At 39.6% G+C, this 23599-nt stretch overlaps 1 protein-coding gene across 4 annotated transcripts; it reads left to right on the forward strand.

The window, feature by feature from the left end:
- The first annotated feature begins 17226 nt into the window (after positions 1-17226).
- On the forward strand, positions 17227-20121 carry LOC147463773 (uncharacterized). Of its 4 annotated transcripts, none has more exons than XM_086490784.1 (2): positions 17227-17578; positions 19703-20121. In XM_086490784.1, the coding sequence occupies exons 1-2, from the start codon at positions 17375-17377 to the stop codon at positions 19814-19816; spliced, it is 318 nt and encodes a 105-aa protein (XP_086346910.1). In that variant the 5' UTR covers positions 17227-17374; the 3' UTR covers positions 19817-20121. The 4 variants fall into 4 exon arrangements, with proteins under 4 accessions (XP_086346910.1, XP_086346919.1, XP_086346925.1 ...); XM_086490793.1 differs by lacking the exon at positions 19703-20121 and adding an exon at positions 18221-18405 and having other exon boundaries at positions 17230-17573; XM_086490799.1 differs by lacking the exon at positions 19703-20121 and adding an exon at positions 18683-18967 and having other exon boundaries at positions 17240-17573.
- Positions 20122-23599: the final 3478 nt, after the last annotated feature.

Raw genomic sequence — 23599 nt, forward strand, 5'->3', positions numbered from 1 at the left:
AGCAATGAAGTCGAACAAATTTCCTTAATTAAATTCACATCATCCTCCCTGAGTATAACCTTCTCATCCAACTATGGCATTAGGCCATACCCGGATTATGGCCGATTTTCAATAAGAAACCGTGGGTACTTCACCCGGTCGGGCAAAAATAAAACAAACCCATTCATCCCTTATCTATCGGGCATGAATGACCTAGGTATAACAACTTACGGTTACGCTGCCCTAGCCAAAAAGGGCCAATCTCCGTCAAGTTCCCGAAGAGAATCCTCTCAATGGGCTGGCCTTTCAATCAAATTGACCCCAAGAAGATCCATCTTGGTTTTCGGTCATTTCCAGACAATCTTCAAAACTCCTAGTTAAATCTATGTTTGCAATGGGCTATCCCTATCACTTCTCAAGATTCCTTTTTAACTCCTAGTTGGTAATTTCGATGTTCATTTATTTATCAACCTTAATTTCTACTTTCATTAATTATCTACCGGCCAAGTTTATTTAGAAAATACAAGCGAGTTTTTGCCATAGGCATTTGATGGTTAATGTCTCTTCAAAAATGCCAACTTTTCAAGTTCAATCCCCGGTTTGTACGATTCCCAGGTTTTTGAAATCCTTTGCCATCCATGGGGCATCTCTATGGAACCTTGTAGAGTTTTCGGTTCAAACAACAGGGAGATCAATTCCGCAAAGTTATCCCCTATCTCCCCCATCCCGTACTTGCAAACAAACTTGAAATTGACAACTTTTAGAAATACTCTTCAATACCAAAAATTGAACTACTTCTATCGAGCTTAGACAACTACTCTTTTCTTATGGTGCTTAGCTTTCCATTTAAGAAGCTAGAAGGTCATCCTATAATTTATGAGTTTTCGAGCTTTCCATTAAAGCTTAAACCTAAAATACAAGGTAGTCACTAAAGCTTACACCTAAGTGCAAAGTTACCATTAATGCTTAGCTTAAGAGTGCAAATCTACCTTTGAAACTTAACTTAATGATGCTTAGATACTCTTAGCACTTATCCCTAATTGTAAGGTTATCATTAAAGCTTAAACCTAAAAATACAAAGTAGTCACTAAAGCTTACACCTAAGTGCAAAGTTACCATTAAAGCTTAGCTTACGAGTGCAAAACTACCTTTGAAGCTTAACTTTATGATGCATAGATACTCTTATCACTTGACCCTAATTGCGAGGTTTCCATTAAAGCTTAAACCTAAAAATACAAGGTAGTCACTAAAGCTTACACCTAAGTGCAAAGTTACCATTAAAGCTTAGCTTACGAGTGCAAAACTACCTTTAAAGCTTAACTTTATGATGCATAGATACTCTTATCACTTGACCCTAATTGCGAGGTTTCCATTATAGCTTAAACCTAAAGATACAAGGTAGTCACTAAAGCTTACACCTAAGTGCAAAGTTACCATTAAAGCTTAGCTTACGAGTGCAAATCTACCTTGAAGCTTGTCTTTATGATGCGTAGATATTCTTATCACTTAACCCTAATTGCGAGGTTTCCATTAAAACTGAAACCTAAAAATGCAAAGCAATCACTAAAGCTTACACCTAAGTGCAAAGTTACCATTAAATCTTAACTTACGAGTGCAAATCTACCTTTGAAGCTTAACTTAATGTTGCATAACTACCATTAATACTTAACCCTAATCCAAGGTTACCATTAAAGCTTAAACCTAAAATGATGCACATAAACCTTCCTAGTATTAAAACACATGGATTAATCAATCCTACTAGAAATGAAGATTACCTCCTCTAAACAAGAGGGAAGTGTGGTTGAAGTCCTTCTTGAAGAGGTGTGAGGCTCAAAGAAGAAGGAAAGGGATTTAGGATGAAGAGGAAGGAGAGAAGAGCTTCTCCACAAAACCCTCAAGGGTTTGGCCTTCAAGAGAGGGAGAGAGCAAGAGCAAGGTTTAATGGAAACCTTGATTTACTTAAGCCTTGATTTACTTAAGCATAATCTTGAGCATGGCAAGTATGCAAGTAGCTTAGCAATATGTGTGTGTAAAATGACAAAGGAGAGGAGGTGCTTATATAGGAAATGGTGGGTATTCTTTTTTCAATTCCTATTGGATCCCAATTCTCTTCTCAATTCCTATTGGACCCCAATTCTCTTTTCAAATCCTATTGAACCTCAATTCTCCTCTCAATTGCTATTGGACCCCATTTCTCTTCTCAAATGCTATTAGACCCCAATTCTCTTCTTAATTCCTATTGGACTTCAATTCTCTTCTCAAATGCTATTGGATACCAATTCTCTTCTTAATTCCTATTAGACCCCAATTTTCTTCTTAGTTCTTATATCTTAACTTTATCTTTCAATCAAGTTAGTCCCTTTTTCTCCCAGTTCTCGATCTAGATCAGTTCCCACGCGGATCTTCACGAAGAAGTATAAAAATAATCTTAATCTTTTTGGAAAAATATAGGGATGACATAATTTCTTATCCAAAATATCCTTGCCTTTTCATTCGGGAGTAAAGTCTCGTTGTCCGCATGACTTCTTTGTCGGTTTTGCTTTTCCTAAATTATTTTCTAGGCTAAAAAAGTTTTGAATGGCTCTAGGGTTTAGGGAGGGACCTTACAAACTCCCCAACAAAAAGAAAGAGCTGTCCTCAGCTTGGGACATGCTTTAGAGAGTAGACAGACTCAATCTTTGGTAAAATTATGATTGAAGATGGTCAGTAACTTTAGGGTATTCATATTAAAGAACAGTGAAGCTGGTATGGACCTTGAATAATACACTTCTCTTCCATTTTTTTTATTTTTTTATTTTTTTTTAGCGCTGACTTAAAAGTTTTAATCATGAAGAAGTCTTAATGACTCGGGGTTACTTTAATTACTGAATGTGATCTTACTCAACTATGTATTTTTCCTTTGGTGTGACCGGATTGTGTTTATCTTGTGAGGTCTGAACATCATTTCTTCACTTCGCTTTCTATCTAGCCTTAATACGCTTTGTAAAAATCTTGTCATTCTTACCTACACTTTAACTTTTTTCGTTTTGAGCGTTGACTCATTTCACTATTAATATCATCCAACTAATACCATGTTCTTGACAGTTAAAGGATTTCATACTGATCTTGCAATATCTCCTCCCTTGTGTACCCAATTGATTTCCTCCATCCTTATTTATCTTATGTCTATAGCTTACTGCCTTGTCTTTCACTTGGTAATCAGATATTCCATGTATAATAACAATTAGACTTTAAAACACCATAGACGATTTGAACCTCAAAAGAATTGATTGACTAGAGACGCTTGAATTCCATAAATATGACGATTGATTACATCCGCATTACATCAAAAGTGCCATCAATATCTTGAAGAATACTTTTAAGTTGTTCCGAAGAACCAACCAAAAATATGATCAAGGGTTTGGATAAAAAGGAGATATTGATTTGATTCCAAAAGGTCCACAATATTTGAATGCAAGCTTACGAAATTTTCCTAGCTTTAAGGAGTTGCATTTGGGTTTGACTCTGAGGTTAACTTGTTTGCCTTCGCTAAAGCTTCTAGCGGAGCGGTGAAGATCAACGTAGCTCTTTTACCTATCACTAGCTCTCGTCAGGTTGTCTCTAATGACTAGAAGTTGATGATCCATCTCTTCCATGATAGACTTAGCGGCAGGAACATGAAGAGCTGGGTCGGCTAATCGAAGAGGGACTAAATATTCCTGACCATACAAGGCTTTAAAGGGTGACATTCCGAGGCTGCGATGGTGAGAAGAGTTATAAGCAAACTCAAGTAGGGGAATAAACTTGATCCATTGCTGGGGCTGTTGGTTGCAGTATGCTCAAAGCATATCTTATGACTTGATTCACTCCCTCAGTTTGACCATCAGTCTCCGGATGATATGCTGAGTTGAGATTCAGCTGGCTACCCAGACATCGAAACATGGCTTGCCAAAACTTAGAAGTAAATTTGGCATTCCGATCACTGATGATTCTTGTAGGGATTCCATGTAATTTTACTACCTCTTTGACAAATACTTGGGCTATGTCGATGGCGGTGACTGTCTGCTTGACTGGAATTAGATGAGCCACCTTAGTGAGCTTATCTACTACGACAAAAATAGAATCATAGTTTCCAATTGTCTTTGAAAGATCAGTGACAAAGTCCATACTCAGACATTCCCACTTCATCTGAGGAATATCTAGGGGTTGAAGCTTTCCAAGTAATAAAGAAAGACCATCTGCTAGGGTATAGTCAGTTAAGTGTTCCCTCGGGCTCTGAGTTTGAATCTCTTGCAGAAGAGGTCTAAAATAGGGGTCTACCTGAATTTCTTGTTGAACTTCCTCGGGTAAAGAAGAGCTAAGGAGTAAATTAGTCAGAGTTGATGAGGACACAACTGTTGGTCAAGAGGTCTTTGAGTCTATTGAAGGCAGCATCTCTCTCCAACAAAAAAAGAAAGAGTTGTCCTCAACTCGAATAAAATACGTAATTGATGAAGCTTCTTGGATACGTCCTGCAACTTAACTTCTTGTTAACACTTTCAACTTGACTTCTCTGTTACACTTCTTCATCTCTAAAAAATCTGCTAATATAATATTGGAGTCATGGGAAATGTTTCTTAATAAGCTATCTTCTTGAATAAGTCATTGCATTTGTGGCTTCTTCGATACGCTACTTCCTCTTTATAAGCTATTGGTAATCCCTTCTTTCTCAGCACTTGTTATCCTCTTATTTTTGTGATCTTCACTCTCTTGTAACTTAGTCATTTTCTTATCTGATGGCGTCTTGGCAAGAAGACATGGTTCTTCTTGTATGCATCTCTCATTTGCAGAGTGCAGATGAGGTGGTTAAAAGACAATTCTTAGAGCGATATAAAGATCTCCTCTTCCCTCAGCCAAATTTTTGTGTCGGCCAGACGATATGGAAGACATGGTGACATCTCACAAGAGTGACTCTCTGGGATAGAGACCATTTCCGCAACAATACTCGACTTGCTATGGTTACAGAGGCTCTGGGACTTGGCCCTCGATACTACTGCGTCAAAAGGACACGAGATCCTGGGTTCTCCGCAAGGTTGTTCTTGCTTGTGCAGTTTATCCCCCATTCCAAGATTTGCCTTGATACCATCTGGAGTCTTCCTCTTAGAGGTCCTTATCTTTTCTCAATCATACCCGAGAAATTGCTCAAGCTGTTTCTCATAGAACCATTCCAGATGGTGAGCGTACTAACATGTGCGGCGTTTGTGATACTTGGTTATGTGACCATATATTAGAGGATTTTCATGAGTTGTAATTTTTCTTGCCTCTCTTGTAATTACTTCTTGCTTCCCTTGTAATCCTTTTTGGCTTTAATTGAAGAAATAACCCTTTTTGAAAAAAATTGAGTATTGTCAGTATTGCCTTTTCTTCAAATGTCTGTCTCTCCTCTTTAATTAAATTCTTAAGGGCATCTCTATTTAGTGCTTTCAGCAAAGGGTCTTCTCTCTATGATAGTCTTGAGTAAGAATTCCAACTTTGAGTTCTTGGCTAACTCATAAGTTTGTTTTCTTATTCTTCTTCGGAGTTTAAATTCCTGCAATATTTATGAGCTTATCGATTGCACTTTCCCATCTTGCTTCCTTGTGAGTTTTTAAGCACGTCGCATTTACTGTCTTTTCTATTTGTCTTGAGATGCTATAAGTAGAAGTTTACTTTCAAAATTTGGAAATAAGATTGGACCATACCATATCGCTTTGGTCCCAATCCCAGCTTTCTCTCATCATTGCAATCCGTAAATTATTCAATAGTTGTACGTGTCCCCATAGGGCTAACCATGTAACTCCATTCGACCCACATGTTGTCCCTTTATTAGTAGAAATGACACTTTCCTTAGGAGAGAAGAGTTCGATAAGGTGTCTCAACATGACTAACGTGTTCTCTGGTTTGGCTATCCCCATTCTTTCAGGACTATCCTATAAACTTCTTCTTCTTGAATATTCCAAGCCATCAGTAATTTCAAAACGAGTCTTGCTATATATACTTATAGCTTTATCTGTGGCTAATCACAAGAACTTCTTGGATTTCTTCATTACTACTCAAAATTATCTTCCAGTCAATGTCCCAAAAATTAATTCTTCATGTGGTAGCTACTTTACCCAATCTTGCTCCTTATTACTAAGCTTAAGGGAGAATGACAAGTAAAGCTCAATAAAAGTTTCATCCATACCACTTTCATGTGTCTTCGCACAAGTGCATGCTTCTTCATTCATTTATGCCACTTCCACGCGTCTTTGCACAAGTGCATTACTTATTCTTTTACAAATTTCTATATCGTTTATTTCCAAATTTACTCACGCTTTTCACTTGCTTAAATCCCAGGGACAAGTATAGGTTTTTGGAAATAAGAGCTCCCTAAAATGTTCCAGCATAGCGAGCCTTCGCTCTAGCGTAGCAGTTTCCATCCTCTCATAGATAAGCCGCTGAATTTCTTCTGACAAATCCCAAGCCATCTTGAAAATTTTTGAATAATTTATTGAAACATCAAGACTTCATTTTGTAATATAATTGAAATTTGGGTGCTAGACTGAGTTGTTTTTTCTCTCATGCATTAATCTTAAATCCAAAATTCTAAATTCCAAGGTCCAAGATTCAAAATTAGGCTCTGATACCACTTGACTTCTTTGTCGGTCTTGCTTTTTCTAAATTATTTTCTAGGCTGAAAAAGTTCTAAATGGCTCTAGGGTTTAGGGAGGGACTTTACAATGCCAAAAGACCAAGTATGATAGGGGGAAGCAACTTGGATTACTCTAGTCATTGCCAATTCCTAATTCACCATGGGAGAGCATATCCATGGATTTTATATTTGGATTGCCCAAGTCTATCCATGGGAATATAAAAATATGGACGATAGTTGACAGGTTTAGTAGCAAACAAGCACATTTTATACTTGTCAAAAAGACTATCAAGGCACACCAAATGGAAACCCTCTTCATATCCCAAATTTTTAAACACCATGGCTTGCCAACACCAATAGTGTCGGATAGAGATCCTCGAATGACCAATAATTTCTAGAAGGATATCTTTGAGAATCTAGGTACTCGGCTAAATTTCTCTTCGGCCTATCACCCACAAACGGACAGACAAAGTGAAATAGCCAACCTTACGATTCTCGATCTACTCAAGACTTATGTTACAGAAGTAGATCAATGTGCCCAGTGGGAGAAGTACTTACCTCTTGTAGAGTATGCGTACAATAACACTGTCCATACCACTACTGGGAAGGCTCCTTTTGAAATCATTGAGGAAAGACCTAAAAGTCCCTTGCTACTTAAGGTACATGGGAAGATCTTCGCCGCCGCCGTTGATGAGTATAGCCGAGACCTACAAGAATCTTTTCAAAAGATTAAGAAGGCTATATCCATCTCCCAATAAAGGCAAAAGGATGCTACTAACAAGAACAGAAGGGCCTTAGCCTTCAAGGAATGATTGGGTCCTACTCAATTTCCCAAGGCTCGATTGAGGCAAACTACGGGCAAAAATCCTATGGGCCACCAAAAGTATTATGCTAAGTTAGCAAAAAGATACTATGGTCCTTTCCAAATCTTAAAACCAATAAACGAGATGGACTATCAACTCAAGTTTCCGAACCATTGGCTCATTCACAATGCTTTTCATGTGAGCCTACTCAAGCCTTACAAAGGCGAGCCACCACAAGAACCAATAATTGAGGACCTGTCATAAAATTTAATATCTAGCTAACCCAAATGATTTTCTCATATTAAACTCATCATTTAATGTGGGAGAATAAATGAGAACAAGAGCTAGACTAGAGACATGTGCTTCTAGACCTATCTCAATAGGGGACCAAAAGAGAGATGGTTGCATCTCAATAGGGGTCCAAAAGGAGACGGTCTACCAAAGAGCAATGTGCAATAAGTGCTTCTAGGCTTATCTCAACAGGGGACCAAGAGGAGAGATGGTTACATCTCAATACACGTACAAAAGGAGGTAGGTAGTCTATCAAAGAGCAACATGCATCTACTAGAGCTTAAAATCCTTAGGTGTTAGCTTCATTAAAGACCTCCAATAGTTAGTGTTAAAAGTCCTTTGACCTTCCGCAAGCTAGGGTTGAGCTTGAGGTAGGAACCCGACCTAATCTTGAGGTGCTTGTCATGCTTGCTAACTAAGGTGCTTGTCGTGCTTGATGACTAAGGTGCTTGAGGTGCTTGTCGTGCTTGATGATCAACAAGCATGATGACTAAGGTGCTTGAGGTCCTTGTTGTGATTGATGACTAAGGTGCTTGAGGTGCTTGTCATGCTTGATGAACGAAGGTACTTGAGAAACTTCCTATGCATGGGGGGTAAGGTGCTTAACTCAAAAAGAGACCCTACAAAGGAGGGGGAAAGCCCCAAAGTTAGGGGAATATTTGACTTAACCTCCCACTCACCCAAAGGGCACCCTTTTCTCGAGGGGCACATGGGACACATGTCAGACTCTCCCTATGCTTAGACACATGGTGTGCTTGAATGCTATTGGCTGGGCTAAAGAGGGGTCCAATATGCTTCTAGCTCCATTCAAAAAATATCTAGATATTTTCAAGCTCTCTCTCTCTAAGGGGTAACGAGGACACTTGTCCAAAGACTACCCATGTACTTGAAATGCATGGTGCATATGATTGGCTAGGGGAAGAGGGGTCCAATGATCTTGAAGCATGAGCAAACAGTAGAACTCGCCCCAAGCAAGCAAGGGGTGTGCCTGGGGGTATACACCACACACACACACACACACACACACACTCATTTTGTGGATTCATTCTCACTTGGTGAAAGTAGAGGAACTCCACCTCCTTCTCCAAGCTTGTTGAGAAGTGAGAGCCTACACCGGCACTCTTGGCTATGGAATGCAAATCCAACCAAGAGCCATGCTTCAATGCTTAAGTTTGCCATCTTCTCCATCTTCATTACTATGCTATTATGTATGCTAGTAAGAAGAGTGATGATACATGAGGAACTATTTCTTTCTACTATGGAATGTTTCTTCTTCCTCTTCCCTACCCTCATTCCTTGCTAGCTCTATCCACCTTCGAAGGTGTTTGAGGCCTTGAGACTGAGGCTTGGGATAGTTAATGTTTTCTACAAAGTTTATGTTATGCTTGTGATGCATGAAGCTTTCCATCTTCATTGCATCACCAAGGCACAAGGAACACAAATATTGTATTGTACCAAGTCTATCTTGATGGGAGAAACTATAATACAAATGCCTATCGGAGGGGGGACCGGCTCCATATGAATCCGGTCCTCAACTGTTGTCATGTTCTCTAAACTCTCTTTCTTGCAAAAGTATTGTTCATGCCAAGTTAACTAAGTACCATGTTTATGTTGCTACCATGAATGAAGTTCACCCGCTATGCTCACAAAGTAATCATTGCTTTATCTAATTTCCTAATTCCACCACTCTCAAAGTTCATAGGCCATTTCCATTACATTAGTATCAGAGCATTTGGTTTCTCTTTTCTTGCTTAAGAAGAGAGGTACTTAAGTAGCCTATTAATGATTGATTTTGTTAATTATATTAGGGTAAGTGGGACTGGGATCTATTATCGATTCTATTGAGCCTACTATGTGGGATATGGTGCACACCTCGCGAGCTTTGGTCTTAATAATGGAGTCTTTTTTAGACTTGCCTATGGCTTTACCATTATTGAGCCATAAGAAGTCCGAAAGGAGCTATCCCTCGGCAACTCTGCTATGTTAGACCCACTCCACTACTCTCTATAATTAACCAGTTTGAGCCGTGGGTGTAGATACTTAAGTGCCTATTTTCAAAGGCTAAGAGGAGTAGAAACTAAGGTTTTGAATTGCCAAAGCATACACTATGTAAACACATGAGTTTAATTAACATGGTTGACAATAACCAAGAGAGTAGAATGAACATTGACAACTTTGATTTTGCACAGGAAGGTGCTAATGATGATGCCCCCATGTTTGTTAATTATCTTGTTACTATGTTGCAACAAGCTATGGGCAACCCCTCTTTGCAAGCCGAAGTTACTTAACAACTTTGTGCTTATGGGATTTACTTTCCTCTCTAAGAGGAGAGAGAGCTTAGGAGGCCTCTTGATGAGACCCCCAAAAGAAGACTCTCTCCCATACGAGAGGAGAAAAACGAGAAAGTAATGAATCCCTAAGTTCCTCCGAAGATGTGGCTCCACGAAGACGGTGGACTATACAATCGCCAACTCCTCCCAAGAGGAAACGATCAACCTATAGCTATCCCTTCTCCTCATCACTTCAAAAAGGGAAGAGAGGAAACAAAGGAAGAAAAGGACAAGAAATAGGTCACCCTCTTCTCCTTCTTCTTCACCTTCCTCCTCTTCCAACGAAAGCAATAGTTATTCTCCTAAAGAATACAAGAGGGGAGGACATTGCAAATCTTACCCTGCATGGAGAAAGTCACAAAATCTTAAGAAGTTCAAAGAGGGACGAAAGAGTATCTCTTTTATCACCTATGATGGCACCTTTGGTGCTACCGACAAAGTATTGGCCTTCATCCACCAATTTGATGCGGCCTTCGGAGACGAGGGCTTCACGGAGTCCTCCAAGTTACGCGATGTAGCTATGCACTTCCAAAAATCGGCTCGTCAATGGTGGGCTAGCCTTCGTGGCAACGGCAAAGCCCCAAAGACATGGAAAACTCTACGAGTTTCCATCATGAAGCAATTCCTTGCAAACGATGCAAAGGACAAAGTGCTTACCGAATGGCGGAGTTAGAAGCTTCTCTCTCATAAGTCTATTCACAAATATTGGACAAGTTTTGGGATTTACATCTCAAGGCTACTGTCTTTCAAAAGATAGACTTCGCCAAGCAAAAGCAACAATTCTGTGCGAGATTACTTGAAGAGATGACCGAGTACGTCAACTCCCAACGGCCTAGTTCTATCACTGAAGTAATCCACCGCACTATGGTTGCTTCGTGCATCAATTTCCAACAAGGGACTAAAAGGAATTCCAAGCCCATGGAAAACAAAGATCAAAATGAAGCAAAGGGGAAGAACAATGCTCAAAATTCTTTCCAAGGCAACTCTATCAACAACAATAAGCTAAGGAGAAAAGAGTCTACAAGGCAAGAATTGAATTTCTCTCAAGGATCTAGAGTGTTATTGCAAAGATAACCGGTGCTTCAAGTGCGGGGAGCAAGGGCAGGCCTGTCGTGCTTGCCCCCAAAGAAATGTGCACAATAAGCTGCCTCGAGCCTCTATGGTTGAAGCTCCAAAAGAGGACGTGGGGAAAGATGGAAGAGCATGATGCCTATATTTTGTTTGGCCTTGGTTCAACTCACAACTTCATATCCACGGAGTTGACCACTAAGCTAGGCATACAAGCCCACAAGATGGTAGATGCATTGAAAGCCGATGGAGCTATCAAGGGACAAGACGTCTCATTTGCTTCCTTCATTGGAAAATTAAGGCTTCATGTCCAAAACTATGTGGACAAAGAGGATTTCTTCATCCCCCCTCTCAAACATGAGAATGTTATCATTGGGGCACCATGGTTTAACCGCATGGCTTTCAACATGAAGTTCCCTGAAAGGAGAATCTACTTCACCTACAAGGCAGAGAGCATGTACATAGATGCTAATGAGTTGGGGAACACCATATCCCTGGTAAATACGCTTGCTTTTGATAAGTCCATGAAAAGCTCTACTTCTACGTATATGAGTTTTGTTAGAGAATATGTAAATGATTCTATTTTTTTCACAAGTAGCAATAAAGGGAATCAAGAGGAATTAGAGTTGTCTAATTTCCTAAATGGATTCCAAGATGTTTTCATTGATGACATCCCTAGTGAGCTCCAAAACGAGGACTGATGACCATGCAATTGATCTCCTACCAGGAAGCTCACCACCTAACAAGCCTCCTTATCGAGTTTCACAAGCTCAACAAGAGGATATCATGAGGCAAGTGCATGAATTGGTTGAAAAAGAGATGGTGAGGTCTAGCTCCTCTCCATGTTGTTCACCATTACATTTAGTGCAAAAAAAAGACAACAGATATCACATGTGTGTCAACTATAGAGCACTAAATAAGATCACTATCAAAAGAGATTTTTTGTGCCGCGGGTAGATCTATTTGGTAAGTTACAAGTTTTGGCTTGATAAATTCTCCAGCCGCATTCAAACTCATGATGGGCAAAAATCTTCAAGCCACTCAAATTCTCTTGAGGAGTACAAGCGACACCTCCAAGTAATCTTTCAAGTTGTGAGGGAGAATAAGCTTTTCATTAATCAAAAGAAATGTGAATTTTTCCTACAAGAGATTCAATATTTAGGTCACATTATCTCTGAAGATGGCACCCGTATGGATCCAACAAAGTTAGAGGTAATAAAAGGATGGCATAATCCAAAGAATCTACAGGAGGTACAAAGCTTTGTAGGCATGTGTGCATACTATAGATGCTTCATAGAAAAATGCTCGCTAATAGCAAGCCCATTACATTACTTAACAAAAAAGAACGTTAAGTATTCATGAACTGCAAAGGTGCAAGAAGCTTTTGGAAAGCTTAAGAAGAAGCTTATCTCTCAACTTGTGCTCACACTACTAGATCTCTCAAAGCCAATTGAGATCCAATGAGATGCTTGTAGTGATTGCCTTGGAGATATTTTGCTTCAAGAAGGGCATGCCATAGCATACGAGAGTCAAAGACTCAACTTCGATAAGTGAGTATTAGGCAAATACAAAAAAGAGCTACTAGCTGTTCTGTATGCCCTAAACACGTGGAAACACTATCTCTTGGGGACTCCATTCATCCTATGAATGGATCACAAAGCCTCAAGAACTTCATGACACAAACCAAGCTCTGTGACAAAAAGATGAGGTGGGCAAATATTATTTTAGAATTTAAATTTCATATTGCTCACATTGCTGGCAAGCACAATCAAGTGGTCGATGTACTTTCACAATGAACAAGGGTAAATGTGGTGTCTATAGCAACTCACAATGATCTATATTTTATGATAGATGAGTATGCTACTGACCGAGACTTTAAGTACATAATTACAGCCTTTGCAATAGGAAAGAAAAAAGAACCATTCACCTTGAAGGATGGTTATCTTCCAAACGACATAGGTTATGTGTTAATCACCCATACAATAAGAAAGTCACGGTCTTCGAGGAGTAGAAATGTATTTTTGTTGGTCTACCATGAAAAGTAAACACACAAGAGTATGTTTCAAACTGCGTGGTATACCAAAAGTTGAAATTTGATCGAGGAAAGCAACTTGCATTGTAGTCGACATGCTTAACAAGAAAACACACTCTATGCCTATCAAAAAGACTATTAAGGCACATCAAATGGCAACCCTCTTCAATTCTCAAATTTTCAAGCACCATGGCTTTCCAACATCCATAGTGTCGGACAAAGATCCTAGAATGACCAATAATTCCTAGAAGGGTCTCTTTGAGAATCTAGGAAGTAGATTAAATTTCTCTTTTGGCCTACCATCCACAAACGGATAACCAAAGTGAAATAACTAATCTAATGATTCTTGAATCTACTAAAAGCCTATGTCATGGAAGTAGATCAACGTTCTCAATGATAGAAATACCTACCTCTTATAGAGTATGTGTACAATGACATGTACATACTTCTATGGGAAAAGCACCTTTCGAGGTTAAAGAGGGAAGATCCAAAAGTCCCTTACTACTTAAAGTACATGGGAAGATCTTCGCTTGCCGATGAATATAGCCAAGACTCACAAGAATCTTTACCAAAGATTAAAGAGGTTATATCCATCTCAAAGCAAAGGCAAAAAGGGCTGCTACTAATAAGCACAAAAGAGCCTTAGAATTTAAGAAAAATGATTGGGTCTTGCTAAAGTTTCTCAAGGCTCATCTAAGGCATACCACGGGCAAGAATCCTTCGGGCCACCAAGAGTATTATGCTAAACTAGCAAAAATATATTATGGTCCTTTTTAAATTCTTAAGCCAATCAATGAGATAGCTTATCAATTAAAGTTACCCAACCATTGGCTCATGCACCATGTTTTCCATGAGAGCCTATGTAAAGCCTGACAAAGGAGCGCCACCAAAAGAAACAATAGTTGCAGACGCTCCAATAATCAAAGATCAAGAAGAAGTACTTCAATCTAAGTCCATCCTATGACATGAAGACAAGGTAATAAGAAACGAAAAGATTATCTGACGATATCTTGTTAAGTTAAAGAATTATCCTTTTAAAGATGCTCAATGGATGCAAGGAACCTAACTTAAGGATAATATGAACCTTGTCAATGCTTACAATGTTGCACTAGCATAAGCATATGAAAATGCATTCTAAATGAAAAATGCTTTTGTCTTATAAGAATAGTTCTCTTTTTATTGTACACAAATTTAAATAGTATGCATGCTTAGAATCATGTTTGTGATGATGACGTCTCTCAAACACCAAGTAGAATTTGTCACCCTACTTGGGAGGATGAAATGGACTAAAGAGCATACATGCTTGCGACAGCTACGTCTCCCAAGCACCAAATGGATTAGTCATCCATCTTGGAATGATGTCGCAACGTAAAAAGGGATCCTCTACCCGCTAAGTAAAATGGACTAATGACTAGGCTTTATCTTCTCTACCTCATAGTCGAGGACTATGATCTTAAGAGAGATCTAACTAACCCAAATGATTTTCTCATATTAATTTGATCATTCAATGTGGGAGAATAAACAGGAACAAGAGTTAGACTAGAGACATGTGCTTTTAAACCTATCTCAACAGGGGACCAAAAGGAGAGATGGTTGCATCTGAATAGGGGTCCAAAAGGAGATGGTATACCAAAGAGCAATGTGCAATAAGTGCGTCTAAACTGATCTCAACAGGGAACCAAGAGGAGAGATGGTTACATCTCAATACGGGTCCAAAAGGAGGTAGTCTATCAAAGAGCAACGTGCATCTAATGGAGCTTAAAAGACCTTAGGGTTAGCTTCATTAAAGATCTCCAATACTTAGTGTTAAAAGTTCTTTGACCTTAGGCAAGCTAGGACTGATGAGGTGGGAATCCGACCTAAGCTTGAGGTGCTTGTTGTGCTTGATGACTAAGGTGCTTAAGGTGCTTGTCATGCTTGATGAGGAAGGTGCTTGAGAAGCTTCCTATGCATGGGGGGTAAGGTGCTTGAGTAAAAAAGAGACCATAAAAATGAGGGGGAAAGCCCCAAAGTTAGGGGAATCTTTGACTTAACCTCCCACTCACCCGAAGGGCACCCTTTTCTCAAGGAGCACATAGGACACATGTCAGACTCTCCCTATGCTTAGCCACATGGTGTGCTTGAATGCTATTGGCTGGGCTAAAGAGGGTTCCAATGAGCTTCTAGTTCCATTCAACAACTATATAGATATTTTCAAGCTCTCTCTCTCTCTAAGTGGTAAGGAGGACACTTGTCCAAAGACTACCCATGTGCTTGAAATGCATGGTGCTTATGATTGGCTAGGGGGAGAGGGGTCCAATGATCTTGAGGCATGGGCAAAAAGTAGAACTCACCCCAAGCAAGCAAGGGGTGTGCTAGGGGGTATACACCACACACACACACTCATTTTGTGGATTCATTCTCACTTGGTGAAAGTAGAGAAACTCCACCTCCTTCTCCAAGCTTGTTGAGAAGTGAGAGCCTACACCAGCACTCTTGGCCATGGAATGCAAACCCAATCAAGAGCCATGCGTCAATGCTTATGTTTGCCATCTTCTCCATCTTCATTACTATGCTATGATGTATGCTAGCAAGAAGAGTGATGATAAGAGAGGAACTATTTCTTTCTCCTATGGTTTGTTTCTTCTTCCTCTTCCCTACTCTCATTCCCTGCTAGCTCTCTCCACCTTCGAAGGTGTTTGAGGCCTTGGGACTGAGGCTTGGGATAGTTAATGCTTTCTACAAAGTTTATGCTATGCTTGTGATGCATGAAGCTTTCCATCTTTATTGCATCACCAAGGTCACAAAAAACACAAAGATTGTATTGTACCAAGTCTCTCTTGATGGGAGAAACTATAATACAAATGCCTACTGGAGGGGGAACCGACTCCGTATGAATCTGGTGCTCAACTGTTGTCATGTTCTCTAAACTCTCTCTCTTGCAAAAGTATTGTTCATGCCAAGTTAACTAAGTACCATGTTTATGTTGCTACCATCAATTAACTTTCACCCGCTATGCTCACAAAGTAATCTCACGGAAGTGCTTTATCTAATTTCCTAATTCCACCACTCTCAAAGTTCATAGGCCATTTCCATTATAGGACCCGCCAGAGATCAAAGATCAAGAAGAGGTGCTGCAGTCCGAATTGATTCTTTGACACGAAAACAAGGTACTAAGACATGGTAAGATTATCCGACGGTATCTTATTAAATTTAACAACTATTCTTTTGAAGATGCTAAATGGATGCAAGGAACACAGCTTAAGGATAATATGAACCTTATCAATGCTACACTAGAGTAAGCAAATGTAAATGCTTTCTAAATGAACAATGCTTTTGTCTTATAAGACTATCCTCTTTTGTGCACAAATTTAAATAGTATGCATCCTTAGAATCATGTTTGTGATGACGAAGTCACTCAAACACCAAGTAGAATTTGTCACTCTACTTTGGGAGTATGATATGGACTAAAGAGCATACATGCTTGCGGTAGCTAAGTCTCCCATGCTAAAGAATTAAAAGAATGGTTTAAAGGTGGCTAAATTGCTAAAAGAAGACCTAGTGAAACTACTTTTGAGATATTTCACAATAGAGAACCGATCTTTAGAAACAACCCAAAATGTTAACCAAAATGATAAGATATACGACTTTTGTGTTGAACGCTTTTCGAAGAGAAGAGAGAAAGAGAGTGAAAAGTCCTATTCGCACCCTTTAGCAACGGCTAGAGGGCTTTCTAGGGTCCGTTCAAAATGCATATGAGCAACACCCAATGACGAGCTCTTTCCACCTTCATAGGGCATAGGCAACGGCACAATGAAATACAACAACAATATCGTCTAGAGGTAGTGGGATCAACGACGCTACGGACAGTTCGTTGAAAAGTGCATGAAAATGTTTTGCTTACGAGGGGGGGAAGGCAGCCCGATCTGAGGTAGTCTGGAAACTATATGCGCTTCTATTGCACAAATAAGGTTCAGCCACCAGGTATCATGTTCATGCAGCTTGCTTAGCTTACCTTTCGCACAGTCTGAACACCCCCCAACCCTTGCATGCGTCCAGTGGGACGGGGCGCTTAAGGGGCAGAGTAAATGCATTTGCGCAATTCTTTTCTCTGGAAACAGCAACTTTTTGACGCGTTGTGCCAGCTGCCCTTCAATGCCACTCTCTCTATTCACCCTCGCTCCTCTACAAGAGAGTAGAGTCGCCAGTGCCTCCCCCCGCCACCTCTCTCTCTCTCTCTCTCTCTCTCTCTCTCTCTCTGTGGATGGAGTTTCCGTGCAGAGTAGTACCTGTGGCTTGTTTGTTTATGCTGGTTCTGCTGCAGCAGAGCTATTGCAGCGATGGAGAGCATCATAGGAAAGGCCGCAAAATTGTTGTCGGAGGCGAGGAGCACTGGCGCTTCGGCTACAACTACAGCGCCTGGGCCATGGAGGCTGGACCCTTCTATGTGGGTGACTCTCTAGGTAAGGCAAGTGCTTGCTTTTGTTTGTGTCTGTGTGTGTGTGTGTGTGTGTGTGTGAGAGAGAGAGAGAGAGAGAGAGAGAGAGAGAGAGAGAGAGAGAGAGAGAGAGAGATGTACCAGCTCACCAATGATGCAGTGTTCATGTACAAACCATCAATGTTTAACGGGATCACGGTGAACCACAATGTATATCTTCTGCATAGCTGGAAGGCATTTAAGCAGTGCTCGTTTGTAAAGAGCATAATGCTGGCCAACACCACGCAAGGTGACCCAGGCTTTGAGTATACTCTTACACAGCGCAAGAAGCCTCTCTACTTTGCATGCACCATCGCAGAAGGCATCCATTGCAACGAGGGTCTTATGAAATTTTGTGTCCAGCCTCGCTGATCATATGCGCCCCTCATGGGAAGAGGCAGTGCAAGCCAACATCAGTGTTCCTTCTTCAAGCCCTTTATAATCACCTGTTTGAATATGACATTTGACGTTTTTGCATCTGTATTTTTCGTATCCTTGTCTATTAGCAGATGGCTGTAAAGTTTGGATCCATTCTCTCATTTCGAGGCTAAAAAGAACCACATTAATGTCTTTGTAATTTGTGCTTTGGGACTTCCGACTCTCATATTTGTTGCGTTGATGATCGATCTGCAGAGATTTGTGCATGCAATACTGCAGAAGCTTGTGCGGCAAGCTTTACGAACCTTTCGGTACACAGGGCTTGCGATGTAATGTAGTTTCCATTTTTTCTGCGCATGAAGCCACGGTGGTAGTTCTTTGAAGATACACTGTATGAAGAAGCAATCGTTGAATGGCTATATTGTATCTTGGTTGGCACAGATCTTTTCCATAGCTTAGTCAGCATACTTTGATAGGAGGCTATCGATTGAACATATCTTTAGCCATGAACATGAATTGAAAGGGCAGGTAGACATTGAATCTAGGACTGCATGTAGTTTGATTTTTCACCCATTTCTTATTTAAGTGACATATATTGATGACCTAATTGTTGTTGCTTCTTTGTATAGTTCATTGGTATTGTATAGTTATCTTTTTGGAGAGAGTATACATTGAGATCTTTCATTGGCGGTATGGTTTGATCTCAACTTTTTCCAGGTAGTTCCAACCTGTCCATGGCGTGAAGGGAAGCTTCATACAAACCATTTCTTCATGTGTTGGCAATGGGCTGTGTGCGCATGTGCTTTAGGATGTGAAGAGGCATATTGTACAACTGCATTGTGACGTTTGAATGGGCACAGTCTCTCATCTTACGCTCTTTGTGCCTCAACGGTGAGGTGAGTTAGCTCGGGGTTGATTAACAAGGCGGGGTTTCATAGCAATTTGCAACCTTCAATGGAAGGACACCTGTTTTCTTCTTCCTTTGCTACACGTAAAGAGAAGCTTTGGGAATGATAACTGCAAGGTGAGGGGCTGTCAAGGTGCTCTTTGTCGATTGGAAAAACACTCGAAAGTTCCTCTGACAACACATTTGCCAATGTGCTGAATACAAATTGCTTTTGGAGGGGGGAATATGGAAAGCACATTTGGCATTGAATAAGCTTTAGCTTAACGTATGTCCAAAACTGTTCCTCATCAAGAATTTTTTCATCACTTTGGAATATAGTTTTGGTTAAAGCCTTGTGCCCTCGAATAACATGTGAAAGAATTTAGCTTAGAGACGAGTTAGCAATTCCTCCTAATCCTCTTGCCAATGCCACATCTGATCGAGACTTCTATTCATAATTCGAAACCCTCCAAAAAGTCCATACGATTGTGTTAATTTTGCTTTCTTACTTGTCGAACTGGTCAAATAATGAGCTTGTTATTCCATTTCTGCAGCTATGGTCATTGTTATTGTTACTGTTATTCCTGAAAATTTTTCTATGTTTGGTATTATAGCTATGTTTTGGATTCTCAAGGAATTTGAAAGAAGAACTAGTGAAGATAAGAAAACACGTCCACTGTTGAAAACTCTACAGAATGTAAATCTATAAATTAAACCCGATGCTTTCAACTTAGTGGGATTCATACTGCAATACTTTTCTGAATTGCAAGAGGCACTTGCTACTCTTAAGTCTTCGAGCTACCATGTGAGCACAATTCTAATCTAACAACCTGGTTCTCGTTTCCAATCAGATGGAGTTCGCTTCCATGAGCAAGGCTAGGCGTGTAAAAGGGAAGTCCTTGAAATTCTCCAGAGGAGAAAACGAAATTGCTAGTGCGAGTCTATGGAGCCATGCCTGTGCATGAGCAGACATCCTTGCTAAGCATGGCGAAAGGGTTTCAAGAGAGTCATCTATTTCATATTGTGATTTTGTACGCCAATGGTTTATAATAGTTGCTAGTTGTAGTGGTTGAAGTTGCACCATTAGCTGGTCAATCTTTCCATTCCATCCAAGGGTCTCACATTTTTGACCTGTTTTCATGCCCTAATTGGGGTTGCATGCTCTTAAGATTGACATTTTAGAGGATGTATTCCTTAATCATGATACTCTTTATGTAACAACACATTCTCTTCGAGGCGTTGTTAATAGGGAGCGATTGCTTAAGCCTAATTTTCTTTCACTAATTTTTAGTTGAAGCGTAGGTTAATTAGTGTGGGTGTACCAATGAGCATGGAATTTGGTTGTTTTGCCCTTTAATTGGTTGACCATTAACCCTTTATTTTTTCCATATTAAGAGTAATTAGTAGTGAATTTTTTTTTAATGCTCATTAATCACAGATGAACATCAGTCTAATTTTATGTCTACAAGCTACTAATTGTATGTTCACTGAATTTTCATAATGATCTGAATTTTGTGCGTAAGTTATTAATAACACTTATTGTTCATCAACTTTTTGCTAATGATGCTAATTTTTACTTGATTTGAATGCTTAATTGTGATTATCATTTTCTTTTAAGCTTAGGTGATCTGATTTGGGCATATGCGGGCACACATACACTAGTGTATGTAATTTATTAATTTTGGTAACCTTGGAGAGAAGCATTTTTCATAATTTTTCAATTTACATGATTTTGTTGCCGAATTTTTCTCAATTTCTTTTATCACTCAGAACATAAACTAGAGAAATTATGGCAAGTATTCTATTGCGCTAAAAGTCGTATTTATCATCAATTCATCTCTCTCTCTCTCTCTCTCTCTCTCTCCCCAATAAAATGTTCGGAAAAAATCAATTCCTTTGCTTGAATTTACCAAGAGGAAATTTTAGAGAATTAGATTTATTTTTTAGGTTTTTACACTATGTTTGTCTATTTTGGGACAAAATTTCTTCTTTCCCTTTGCTCTCAATGAAATTGAAAACGACACGATATTAGGTTGAGACACATTTCTCTTGAACACAGATCTGGTCCATTAACATGTCAAATGTGATCACTCAATTTATTACAACAAAAAATGTTGCCTTCTTGAAGCCATCGTCAAGTCTTCACCTTGTTTCTAATTTACTCACTCTCTCTCTTACACAAACCTATTTCCCACAGTCCACTCGCACCTTTAGACAAACACACATTTTCATTAAATTTGAAAAATAAGTTAGAAAAAACAATTGCAAGTCTTCCCAATTTTTGCAAAATGTCGGAGTTGTATGCTTATTCAAATTGTGGACAAAGAAAATTAGAGTTCTTTTTATGGCATTTAAAATGAGTCATATTTAAGATTCATCTTTGAAATTATTGATAAATGTATTTAAATTTCTGATATCACTTTGAGAGTGCAAGTTATTAACCGTTCTTTATACGGAATTATCTACACATGTAGGCGTGTTACATAGGGGGAGTATCATATAGCGTTGTGAGTTTGATGAGTGGTTCACATATGTTTTATGGTTTGTTTCGATGAGTTGATTTCAAGTGTTTGATGTCCATTAACTTTTATGTGGGTATATGGTTAATCAACTCAAACCGTACGAGCAAATATGAATAAGGTGGCTTTCTTTTTGTGTTATGGTCGCTTGCATAAGTCTCATATGGGAAAAGTGATGTGATAAGGTGTCAGTCTATGTTATGGATTGTAGCTTCATGCATTGATTTGAGATCGATTACTATCATTGCATGTTATGCACGTACCATAAAATGGGAAAAAATTGTTTTTTGCATATATGTAATGCTACAATATATGGTTGATTAGAGCGGTGGGGTTGTTTTGCATCATGGTTAAGTTGATGGGATGATGTCATATGATATAAGGGACCTCATGGCTGGATATGGATGCCTCATGTTGATGTGTATATTGTTTTTCATCCTTCTAGGTCAAAAACTATCTCTATGTGCTAGGGGGGTGAGATCCGGTCATAGTGAATTACTTATGCATGACTAAAATTGTCATGATAACTAATATCTAATTCTCCTAAATGATTTTCTCATGTTAAATTGATCGTTTAATATGAGAAAGTACCAAGGGAGAAAAAGCTAGAATATTGGTTAAGCTGGCAGACCGGCCACAGTAGGGATCCAAAGGAGAGAAAATAGGGATCCAAAGGAGGGGCCATCTGCAAAAGAGCAATGTGCAACAACGAGCTTTAAAGACCCTAAGGTTCAGCCCATTAAAACTTTCAAAATGCTAAGGTTCCAAAATTCAAAGGTTGTGTCCAATGGTCAAACCTTAGGGAAATTGGATGCTTTGTGAGTGTACACAAAAGTCTTCAAGACTCCTACATAGGAGGGGGCAAGCCCTATAAGTAGGGGATGAGAGAGAAACACAAACAGACACACACACACACACACACACACACATGCTCCCTTTACACAAAGGGAACAGGGGACGCATGTCAGCTCCCTAGCCCAGTTGCCAACAAGGTGCACTCAAATCCTATTGGATGGCCATAGAGGTGGACCAATGAGAATTAGGATAGAGTAAATCTAGCTAATTCATTTAAAAACACTTGATAAAAAAAAACCAATAAAAATTAAGCTCTCTAGAAGACTATGGGACAGTCTCCCAAGGGGTCCAATGAGCATTCAACAGCCCAATGGCTTGCCTGATTCCTGTTGGCCAAAAGACAATGGGGTCCGATGAGAGTTTAGTTGCATTATTTAATTACCTAAAGCTCTCACAAAAGGGGAAAGGGGGACACATGTCACAAGGCTTATGCTTCTCAATTTTAATTGGCTAAGCTTTGCAGGGTCCAGTGGGGTGCCAGCAAGAGTAATTTGTAAGAGGGGTTGACCAAGAGAGAGAGAGAGAGGGCTGATTTTGGCAAGGTATTATCACACACACACTCACACAATCTCATGTGTGAAGCAAGAAGACTCTCTCTCTCTCTCTCTCCTTCTCAAGCTTTAATAGAAAGCTCATCACCTACTCCAAGCTTGTGAGAAGGGAGGCCTACACCAACAACTCTTGGCTTTGTCATGCAAATACAACCAAGAGCCAAGCTTTAATGCATGCTCATCTCCTCTACCATGCTAAATACTAAGCTATGCTAAGCTAGTATGAGTCATTATGTGAGGAGATATACTTCTTTCTCGTAAGACTACTCCTTCCTCTCAATCTACACTCATACCCCACTAGCTCTCACCATCTTTGAAGGTGTATGAGGTCTTGGGTCTGAGACCGTGAGGAAATTGATGTGTTTTAAAGTATTTGCTTAGTGCTTGAAGCTTCCATCTTCATTGCACTAGCTAGTTATTAAGGGACACAAAGAATTGTATTGTAAAATGTTTCCCTTGATGGGGGAAACATATAATACAAAGCCTTTTAAAGGGGGGACCGGCTCCATGTAAATCCGGTCAACTGTTTTCAATAGCTTAATTTCTCTCTTTTGAAGTATTGTTCATAACTATCTAACTAGGTGTTATGCTTTTTGTTGCTCTCTCCATCCAAGCACTCTTGCTATGCTCATTAGGAATCTATTCTAATGAAATGCTCACTATGTTCATGTTATTTTCCGCTACACACAAGTTACTAGGCCACTAAATATTGCATTGGTATCAGAGCACCAGGTTTCTTTTTTCTTGCTCAATCATGTTATTTTCCGCTACACACAAGTTACTAGGCCATTAAATATTACATCGGTATCAGAGCACCAGGATT

The sequence above is a fragment of the Adiantum capillus-veneris genome, chromosome 2 (assembly GCF_014529385.1).
Source record: "Adiantum capillus-veneris isolate H3 chromosome 2, ASM1452938v2, whole genome shotgun sequence".
Taxonomy (NCBI): Eukaryota; Viridiplantae; Streptophyta; class Polypodiopsida; order Polypodiales; family Pteridaceae; genus Adiantum; species Adiantum capillus-veneris.

What these genes read in the sequence shown, in the direction of transcription:
- LOC147463773 (XM_086490775.1), top strand. Translation starts at nt 17,375, where the DNA reads ATGGAGTTTCCGTGCAGAGTAGTACCTGTGGCTTGTTTGTTTATGCTG. An exon ending in CTATGTGGGTGACTCTCTAG is followed by an intron (nt 17,574 to 17,708) that starts GTAAGGCAAGTG and finishes CCAATGATGCAG; the next exon opens with TGTTCATGTACAAACCATCA.